Genomic DNA, 11,041 nt, shown 5'->3' on the forward strand with positions numbered 1-11,041 from the left:
CTAGTAATTCACCAAGATAAAAGCAGTTTTGATATGAGTATGTTCTAATCTAAGTCATTAACAACACCTTCCTCGAAAAAAAAAAGTCATTAACACCACATCGAGCAGAAATTCCAAATTTACTTACAACTGTTATAGGTTACAAAGAAAGGGTGATATGCACCTCACAATACTAAATAGCTAGATCTCCCTCATCGAGCTGTCACGTCCTTACTTCTTCAGTATAGAAAAGAATGTGTGCATTTGTAGACTACGGGATAGAAAGGGTGATATGCCTCCTATTTATAGGCTACGGCCTAATGCATTTGGAGGGAAGAACGAGTGCTTCATTCCCCTTCACTTTCGCGCCAAAATGGTGAGTGTAAGGGGGGACTGAATATGGGGGTGACAAGGGAGAATAGATGAGGACAAGGTCGTTATTGTTGTTCCTCTTGATGACCCTTGATCCTTTTCACATATGTAACCACCTAGCTAGGTGGACTAGGAATGGACTTGGTAGTGAGCTACTCTAATGAACTATGAGTATTCATGAGCTGACCTCTACTCAACGTGAGTTACAAATACACTTGAGTGAGGCTGTTATGAGTTAGTGTGGATTAGCATTGAGCTAACCTCGTCTTCGTATACACTCGTACACTTTATGTGAGTTGCCTCGGACATACCCGTGCCGTGATATGTGTCTAATAACCTCTAACTCTCTAAGACGTGCAATTGAGCCATGGTATTCAATATTGCTTAGATTTACCAAAGGCCGAACGGACGAAGCCTAGTTAATAGACTCTGTCGTAGTGATTATGATGTTTATGAAAAAAATCAAAAAAATGTGCGACGTACAACATTTGCTGCCTTTCCTTTCCTGCATATGCTCTTAGATTCTCTCTATATTTTTATTTTATCTACTTGATCGATTGAACCAGCTTTTTCCTTCCTCCTTCAAATCCCTAATTTCATCAATCATCATTTTCCCCAATTTCTATCTCCTCCAATTCACTCACATTTATCTCCTCTTTTTTCCGCATTGCTTTTGAATTCCTATTTTTCCCGCAATTTAGGCTTTATATAGACGTTCATGCAACCTGATGCAGAGGATAAATTATTCAAAACCCTAACATTAACCCTAATTTGATTACCAGTGATTCAAGGTTGTGAAATTTTTGATGGAGGATCAACAGCATGAATCGACAATCGAGGAGGAAGTTGCTAAACTAGTTGAAGAATCCAAGGAATTGCAAGAAAAAGCTGCATCGTTTAATTTAAAATCGTCCAAAGAAGAACAAATTATCAAACAACGCGCAATTTCAATCGATTCCGCCATTAAAAAGCTTCGTTCCTCCCTTGTTTCTGATGGACGTATCGATTCTAAGCTTGCTGACAAGGTTTTATTTTGTTCAAATATGCTCAATTAATTATTCGTTTATATATACTGGAAATTTTATTTCAATTATGTTCGGTGCATTGACAATTGGGGAATCTCATAATTGGGGGTTGTTTTCTTGCAGTTGGAAGATGAATTGAATAGAGCCAAGTGCGTACTAATTGACAGCGATGCGTCGTCGTTTCTTCCCGGAAAAGCTGAGGGTATGCCGTCATTTTAATAGGATGTTTATAATTTCAATTAGTTTGGGCGATTAATTTGCCTTTTCGGCACCCAAAAATGATGATGGTGTGGCGCAGGTCGGTTTTTGAGGATGTTCTTGGGTCCTATTAATGTGCGAGCCACCAGAAAGGATGTGCAGTTGAAAGTTAAAGAGGAGTATAATAGTTACAAAGTATGTTGCCATTTATTCTTAATTGCCCCCTTTTTCTGTTGATTGATTATTTCGTCTTGAATTTAAATGGCCCTCATAATGCTGTTGAAACGTCCATTTTTGTATGGTGGTTTGGAGACGATGATGACAATGAAGCACTTTTTGAATTTTTTTTTGTTATTTAACAATGATAGTTTAAAAGTGGGGAGCTAGCTTCCAGAACTTTGCTTAACAGTCACCTGAAAAGTGCCACGAATGTGTAAAACTGGGATGAATCATCAGAAAACGAGACTTCACGATTGAGGCTGTTCAAAAGAGAGTTTACAAAAAAGGAAAAAAAAAAATCAAAATTACAACCTTTTATGTACACTTACCTTGTATAGTTTTGTTTCACGATTACTCTCCTATAAGGGAATTCTTATCAGAAATTGCTACCGAATCCCAATTCAGGTTAGAAATGGGACAAATATCCTGCCAGACTCAATTTTACAGTAATAAATTGAAATTTTCTTCCCATTTTGCTCTTCTATGACTTCTATTACAGTATTACTTGCAAGTTGCACTAACTGTTTCTCTCATATAACTAACTTCTTTCCCACTCTCTGCGACTTGTTCCTGTAAGGCTTTAAACTCTAGTGTCCATTCCTACAAGTGAAAATCATATTCTAGGTTTTGGTAAGTTATAAGGGATGAAGCATTGAAAGTTAGATAGTCAAAGTGTGAGGAATGGAGTCTTCTATGTTATGGCCATCTTGAGTGGGAGAACTCGGAGATTTGAGAAGAGAAAAAGTTATTTTTTGTATTGCTGTTCTGTCGGAAATTTGCTTTTAGCATAAGATTGTTTTAAGACGTGTCAATGTATTTGGCTGAAGATGGTGACAGTATAAGCAAAATTTACTTTTGATTCATCAAGCCACTAGCTTGACCAAAAATTGAGTTTGCGCTTTTGAACAATCAAGGAGCTCTAATTTCTTTATTTATTTTGTTGCGTCATTCGCTCGTTCTTGCCTAATTCATTGATAAATTTCCTGTTAATTGGTTTCAGAAAACCAAGCACTTGTTTCCTCTCACTCAGATGGGATACTGATTCTCTCGTATGTCAAATCACTGAATTACATGTTTGGAAGTTTGGGGAGAAATATTAGCTAGGTTATTATGAGACTTTAAATCGGTAATTTAAGTACCAAACTGCAACAGAGTACAGATAGTATCTGTGAGTTAAGGAGTGACTTGCATGATTAAATAATCACACTTTCATACTGCTCGAATCCAAGTCATTATTCTTTGTTTCGGATTACGATGGAAAAAATCAAAATGACTTGTTAAACTGGGTGCGATTCTTTTTATTGTGAAGTAGCAACCATTCGATGCAGTTCTAGATGCAATTTTCATAATTATCATCTTGGGTCATCCGGACACAGTCTCTTAGTTGCTAGCACAAAGGTAAAGCTGCATACATTGACGCCCCTTAGGCGTTATCCCTTACCTCGCAATTGGCAGGTGCGGGGTAATGTTGGTATTGTTGTTATTGTCATACTGTTCATGACTTCATGCCATACTGCATAGCACTAGAAGGCTGACCTAAGACGGGCAGTGGGTCGGTTGTCTACTTATATAAATGCCTCTTTTCCTCTTAGTTGATTTTTCCCACTGACCACGAAATACTTTTGATGGAATAAGATTAGTTGACATTTAAAGAGCAATCGGTTCTGTCTTTTCTTTGTGTAAACTACACTAATCTAGACTGCAATCAAGCACGATATATTTTCAAGTTTTAATATATTACTTATATTTAAAATTAGCACCTCATTAGTTGTTCACATTTCTAATCTTTCTATTTTGCTTTGAGAAAAAAAAAAAGTGTTGTTGTAATTTAATGAAAATATTTTTTTTATCACAAAGCTAATGATTTCATTTTTATAAATTTTTTCAATAATGTTTTGCCACGAAACTAATACTAACACTTTAAAGTTTTGTTTTATACCGAGTATGGCTCATTCTCTAACAATAGTATCAATAAAAAATTAGTAATTTATAGTTTTATATCAATTTTATTTTAATTAAAAGATTATAGTTTAGAGTTTATTGTAAATAATATAATTTCATGAAAAGATTAATTTTAGTGAAAAGATAATAGTTTAATGAAATAAATATCACTATTATGTTTTTATTTAAGTGCATGCATTACATTGTAATGCATTTTGGAGGGAATTTTTTTTAGAACACTTGGTTCTTTTAGCATATAGGGGATTAATGAAGCTAGACGAACCACTGTATCCTGATTTTAAGTTGATTATGTCTATAGTTGGGATGATATACCTTCACCCCTTTCACCGGCAATGTGGGAAAAGAGAAAAATGAATAACTCGAAAAATATAGAAAATAAAACATAAAACAAATGATAATATTGTTGGTATGATGCTACCTTTTGTGGTTTATACTCCTGCTCTTTTAGCATGGTGAATACTTTGAAATTGGAGCTCCCATCACAATGTGGTGAAGCAACTTTTCTGTTGCACCGAGTTGTAAAAATTTTAATATGATTATATGAATGTTCCCATTTGAATAACATTGCTCCATCTGCATTATTATTTGGGGTGAACTCTACTTCAGAACATTGCTTTTATTTCATTCTTTCATGCCTTATTTATTCGTTTTTAATTTACACTCTTTTGGGGTTTAACTTTTGAGCTTGGTATACTAGCTCTTGACATTTAAGCAGGAGAACTATCTTTTTCTCACTTTATTCTCTTTCTATCCACACGAGTCACGACTAAATCATCTTTTATTTATTGTCTTAAAATTTCGTTTACAAAGTGTGGTTTAACCTTTACATTTGCTTCACTTAAATTTTGAACAGGACAGAACTGCTTGGTTGTTTCTTCTCTTTCCTTCAATTCTACTGGTTCTCAGGGTTTGGATATGGAATGGCTGCATGCCAGCATTTCCTGTCCAGCTATACCAGGTGCATGCTATATACTAAGATAACCTCATAAATTCAATGTTGATCTTCTGTCAGCTATTCGATGAACTGTTGTTCTTGTCTTTTCCCAGGCTTGGCTGTTGTTCCTCTACACCGGTTTGGCTTTGAGAGAGAATATATTGAGAGTCAATGGGAGTGATATTCGTCCTTGGTAATTACTTTTGCCCCTTTTATGCTGTGTTATCTTGTTTAATTATCATGTCTCTCCTTGTTTTTTGTGGCCTTTCCTCTTATAAGCTATTGTTTATGTTTATTCGGATTGAGCTTAAAGTACAATGTTGCTGTGGACTGTATCATTGGTCTCAAATTTCTTGAATGTTTCACCTTTCATTTCTTGTTGATTTTGGTCTGTGTTAACCTTTGGCAACATTGAAGTGTGCAAGAAAGTTAATGCGATCTTTGGTTCATAATTCATGTAATTTTTTTGAGGACTAAAGTCGAAACTAGTAGACTGTGCTTGAGGTATCTGTAATTTGTCAGTAGATAAATTTGAGAAGAGAGATTCCATCCTGTACAATATTAAAGATTAGTTCCAACTTCCGACGGTGAAATCTCATTTTGCGTCTTGATGTGACATAGTTGTTGTCATATGAACAATTTATTTCAATTCTGTATTTCGTCAGGATTCAATGATTCTAAAATTTGTAGGCTAACAACGGGCCTTAACTTTTGAGTTATGGCATCCAGACTCTTTTAAGAGTGTTGGTTAGTCGCCCACCTGTGAAGCAACTCAAAATAAATGAGTGAATTTCAAAGGTGCAATTAATTTTAGTTTGACGCTGTGCCACTCCATTTTCTGGGAGTGTCGTGTTGAAAAAATTGTTGTCTAGACACTGAAGCCTCAGGATCAAATTTAATGTTAGAGTGACATATTTACTATCTAATTCTTACGATGATGATGCGTTTACTTGAAAAAGTAGGACCTGGATATTCCAAGTTATAGTATTTATAAAGTATCCAAGCTGCCCTTTTATGTATCATCCATGCATGAATCAACATGATTACAGTGAACTGTATTTTCATCCTTTTGCCACTTTTCTAAGCCAAATTACTGAAATCTTGGACAAAAGTCAACAACATTATAGTTTGAAGAAGTCACAGTTGAAGAAAGTAAAGTAGGCAAGAAAGTTGCTTGAATGGAATCTAATGAGCCTCAGAAATTTACTGATAGTGCTGGAGTCAAGCACAGCTGAAACGTTATCTCTGTCTGTGTTTAAGGACCGTATAAAATCATTAGATATTGGAAAAGATATTGGGTCTCACTTCCTACTGGCAGATTTTAAGTTTTTAACGGGCTTTTTTAATGCCTTCAAATTAGATAGTCGGATAGTCATTTAAACATATCTTGTGTGCATTTCAGCATGAAAGTCATAGTAACCTTTTGTAAGTTCTGCAGGTGGATATATCATCATTACTGCGCTATGTTAATGGCCCTTGTGAGCCTTACATGGGAAATAAGAGGCCAGCCAGACTGTTCTCAGAAGCAGGTAACTTTTGGTATATCCCACAAATACTAGCGGTCTAAGCTTCAGCATAAAATTAGTTTTACATGATAAAATTAATATTTCCTTAATTTGGTTGGATTTGAGAGTTTGAGTTACAAACTTACAAAGTATCAATAATATAAGTTCTGTCTCTGGATGTTTGGCTGCTAATGGCAATTTGCAGCTTTATTTTGATGTAGCTATATCATCAGCATATGCTCCAAAAAGTTGGGGAAAAGGAAAGATTTAATCAAAGTCAAGCTGTCAATTGGAATCCTCTTTATGATGTGCTCCTGACTTTAAGTTGCCGATCTGATGCTTGCCATGTTTTCTTCTCTTTTGTCTTGAATGCTTAATATACTTTGATGCTTGCCTAGATTTTGTTTTTATTACTAGATGTGGCAATTGCTTCACCCCGTTGACTTTGGGTCAAGTTATAGCAGGTCGGGTCATATCGAGTTTGGGATGTGCCAGATCAATGTTAGGTTCGGGTGGGTTCTAGTTCATGGTCTGGTCATTATTGTTCGGGTTATCGTCGAGTGACAGGTTGGGCCAGCTTCGGTTCAGGTTATCAACACTTATTAATCTTTTGTAATGTTTAGATCGATAATTTCTTTCTAAAGTTATTCTTAGATGCATTTATATTACTTTTAATTTGAAAACAATTAAGAAAAATTCCAATTTGATCTTATTGCCACATTATTATTAATCTAATTCGCTACCAGTCACATTTCATCTCGGGTCAGTTCCGGTTTGGGTCGCTTTGGGACAAATAAAGTTGTTATCGGCTATCGGTTTAACCCTGGGTCAGTTAGGGTCAGGTCACGTATTGCCAGCTCTAATTGTTATAGGCTGACTTCCCAGTTTCCCCCCAATTAAGTTGCCATTTTAACACATTCAATTCTGTTTCTTCGTTCCCCTTTTGAATGTGGAGTTATTTGATCCCTTTCTTTCTGTTTTTGCTTGAGTGGCAGTGCTTGATCTAACCAGTGTCATATGGACTTTTTGTGTTTTGTCCTACATATCAATAGAGAATTTCTAGATTGAAGCACTTTTTTTCTTTGCAACTCGCCTCTTAAGAAATTCCAGAACCTTATGCTTATCTAGCAGCCCACCGAACAGTCATTTTTTTTTGTTGTAAGCTACTAGATTGTTGCTTCTATACCTTCTTTCCATTTCTGAATTCTTACTTGTTGCCGGTGAACCATTCCCTTGTAACATGTCCATCACCCTTTGATATGTGCATCATGATGACGTAATTCATCCATAGTTTTGCATTGCATGGATGGCTTGTTTTCGATCACTTTTATTCTCACTTACATTTTGATATTTTTTGTTGATGGTTCATTGTTATTCGCAATGTCTAATTACCCACTAGGCTTGCTACTTATGTGTTGGAACTCATGTTGCAATGTTTCGCAGAAAGGGGTGAAACTTTTTCTCATATGGGCTACAATGCAAGGATTTGCAATGCTAATGCAAAATCGATATCAACGGCAGAGATTATACACACGCATTGCACTTGGAAAGGTTTATACTTCATTTTTTGATGATATGCACCTAGCCCTTTAATAAGTTAGCTGAAAGCCTTTAACCGAAAAAGTGCCCTGTTAGCAAGATTCATGAAGTGATAGATTGTGTTTTTATGGTTTGGGGGTGGTTGAATATATGGCATGAAACTATCCATGTATTACAACTCTACCGCTGCAGTTTGATTTTTGCCATAGTCCCATTAATATCTCGTATAGTTCTCATCTCTCAGATTATAAATTAAGACTTAAGAGCGTGGCTTCAATGATTCTAAAGTCCTAGCTAATATGCATTGAAGAATTTTACTATCAAGGTGAAAACCAATGTTCTGGTTCCCATCAGCTCATCAAGGTTTTGTTATTCTTGTACTGTAATGCATATCTTACACTTGATTCACTGATCAAGTGAAATGAGCACGTCTAGGAGGCATCAGAACTTCGACTACGACCACTATGTCAAGCAGGATTTTCATTTTCTTCAAATTTACCATATATTACTGTAGGACCACCTTCAGCATGACTGTTTCTTTTTTCTTCACTTTGTGTCTTTGTTACTTTAGGCTTGTCTTTCTTTGTTAATTTTTTCAATGGCGGTAAACTGTTTTTCCAATTCTGGTTCATTTCAGGCAAAGAGAATGGATGTTGTCTGGGGAGAGACAGCCGGAGTTCACGGGCAGCTTTGGCTGCTCTTGCCCATACTTTTTGTTTTACAGGTAATTTTGGTTGTTTTATATTCTACGGCAATCTTCAGGATATCTTGCTATGTTCTTGGTTGCCTTGAACTTTGTTGTAATTCTTAATTCTCGTGGAATGCATATATTTGGTGATGTGATTTCTCAATGGACTTTTTAAGCTTTTGGGATAAAAGGTTTAGCACTCAACATGTGAAAGCTCACACTTTTATCTTAATAATTAAAAAATAATTAAGATTGTGTCTGAAGGGAATTGAAGTGGATATTTCTCTTGTAGACATACTTTGACTCTTATTTTGTTCCCCTAGCCAAGTGGGTTACACTGACAAAAGACACCAAGGAGAGGGGGAGGGAGGGAGATTCCCATTATGAACATTGTACGACTTGGAAAAGTTGGGGACTTAGGAAAGGGGATAGCCAACCAGTAGAAAGGAAAGGAGAGGAAGGTTTTGGAGATCAATGTACAGAACTTGTGAGAGAGGGAGCTGCCTCCACTTGGCTAGGGTGATATCATCAATAAAGCAGGTGTCTAGAGGGAGTTAAATGGGTGTTCTTTTTTTCTTGTAGTAAACTTTGAGTCTTTCTATTTTCTTTCATAGGTCCATTTAGATAGTGGAGTTTCTTTGGATTAGTATGTACTATGCTGTTTAAGGATTTTGTAGTTTCATACATATGGTGTTAGAGTGTGCCTATGAAATGATTGTAAATAATCTGCCGGCCATTCTCAAGTTGTTTGTAAAATATCTTCCGAACTCTGACTGCCTAGATCAATGTGTTTATTGTTGAAGAGTATACTTGCTGTTTTTTTTGTTTTTTTTTATTGGGGAAGAAAAAAGTATATTTAATGTTGTGTGTTCCGCAACCTTTTTAGGGTTTTGAGGCATATGTGGGATTGTTGTTGCTTCGAACTGCATTTGTTGGAGTTGCATCTGAATGGCAGGTCAGTCAGACTTTTTATTTCTAGATTTTGCCTTTTTATGTTACATTGTCGGTCGCCTCACTTTTGGGGCCATACCCGTCTGACAAGTCACTTGAGGATAGGGTGTGGAATTAACCGACACTAACCAATCAGTATAAAATTTTTAGAGTAGACACAAGACTAGAAATCATTAAGGGTCTGTTTGGATAGGAGGATTTGGAGGGAAAGAGAGGGGAGGGAAAGGAAGGGATGATAAATCCTTTGTTTGGTTAGCAAAATGGAGGTGGAGGGATTTTGAGGGGAAGGAAAATGAATCCCTCCACTTCCCCCCTCTAAGCCAAATTATTTCCTCTCCAACAAAGACAAGATTTGGAGGGAAAATGACCTCCTCCATTCTCCCTCCCCTTCCCTTCCATCCCTTTCTCTTCCCTCCTTCTCCCTCCCCTCCTTTTCTCTCCACTTTTACTATCCAAACACACCCTAAAAGTTAATACTTTATGCTTTCATATCCCCGTGTCCAGGTTGAACATAGCTTGCCTGGTTAGAGTCTTGCGGCGTCTGAATGATAACAAGTGATAGTGTGATACAATGTATTGGCAGGTTGTGTTTTGTGGGTTTCTTTTGCTTCTGATGGCGGTTGGGAATTTCGCAAATACTGTACAGACTATGCTGGTGAAATCGCGGTTTAAGGCTAAGATGAAGAAAAGTAAAAGCAAGCAGCAGTTAGATTAGGTTCAGCGCGACTCAAAGTTATCATACTACCCTTTATTATGGGTTCAAATCTTTGATATGTTGTGTAGTTGGGCTTTTTGACACAGTCTCCTTCATAAACGGAAAAGAAAAGTGGTGGTTCATGTAACTATTTATAGCACCGCAAAGTTCTAATTGGATTTTAATGGCGATTGTGTTACTATTCGGAGTGTTTTTTGGATAACATTTCGCAACTGCGATTTAAGGCGGTTTTTTTGTTCATATATTTTAAGTGTATCGAAAGACTGCTGTTTTACCAGTCGAAAACCGATCTTGACATGTAAGTTGAAGGTGAGGGAAAATCCTTCCAAGTTCCAAGTTCCAAGTTCCAACCAATGTAAAAGGGAATAAATAACCAAATGCCTTCCAAAAACCTCGTGAATAGCATATAATCAATTTAAGATATGACATTGACATACAAATTCACATCGATGGCATATGAAATGAGTAATGATGATAAAGGTGATAGAAACTTGTAGGACTCGAACCATAAATACATAGGATAATGAGAGTTCCTGGTATCTGACGCCAAAATAACCCTATGGTGCGACATATAATCGTAAATCTAACATGGCTAAGTTGTGTCTCTATACAAAAATATTCCAAACGAACACTAAAAATGCAGATAGTGAAGTCAACGGTTGAATCACAAGAAACCGTGACAAATTGCTTAATATCTATGGGTAGATTCTAGACTATTGAGTTACAACTCACAAGTTGATTTGTAGTAATTAAAGCGATTACAAATAAGACCGTATAAAATATATAAAACAAGTATAGGATTCCGGTTCACAATGAAATATCAATTAGGAGATTTACGGTCAATTAACTGACATGGACAGACTACCAAAGGTTATATGTCCAGTCGACACTTATATAGCCTTTAGTATAGTGCCTACCCTGGCCGGTAATTAATCAATTAGGTAGATAAAAAAT

At 36.4% G+C, this 11,041-nt stretch overlaps 1 protein-coding gene across 1 annotated transcript; it reads left to right on the forward strand.

Moving 5' to 3' along the window:
- Positions 1-799: 799 nt before the first annotated feature.
- On the forward strand, positions 800-10,268 carry LOC141605757 (uncharacterized). The gene is made up of 10 exons (XM_074424642.1): positions 800-1,376; positions 1,500-1,578; positions 1,675-1,769; positions 4,609-4,713; positions 4,803-4,882; positions 6,128-6,218; positions 7,638-7,745; positions 8,371-8,457; positions 9,308-9,376; positions 9,956-10,268. The coding sequence occupies exons 1-10, from the start codon at positions 1,158-1,160 to the stop codon at positions 10,085-10,087; spliced, it is 1,065 nt and encodes a 354-aa protein (XP_074280743.1). The 5' UTR covers positions 800-1,157; the 3' UTR covers positions 10,088-10,268.
- Positions 10,269-11,041: the final 773 nt, after the last annotated feature.

This window comes from Silene latifolia, chromosome 10 (assembly GCF_048544455.1).
Source record: "Silene latifolia isolate original U9 population chromosome 10, ASM4854445v1, whole genome shotgun sequence".
NCBI lineage: Eukaryota > Viridiplantae > Streptophyta > Magnoliopsida > Caryophyllales > Caryophyllaceae > Silene > Silene latifolia.

Bases quoted from the DNA above. Each gene is read 5' to 3' on its own strand.
- LOC141605757 (XM_074424642.1), top strand. From the start codon at position 1,158: ATGGAGGATCAACAGCATGAATCGACAATCGAGGAGGAAGTTGCTAAA. The intron at 1,579-1,674 runs GTATGCCGTCAT...GGTGTGGCGCAG, and splicing joins TCTTCCCGGAAAAGCTGAGG to GTCGGTTTTTGAGGATGTTC. The intron at 4,883-6,127 runs GTAATTACTTTT...TAAGTTCTGCAG, and splicing joins GGGAGTGATATTCGTCCTTG to GTGGATATATCATCATTACT.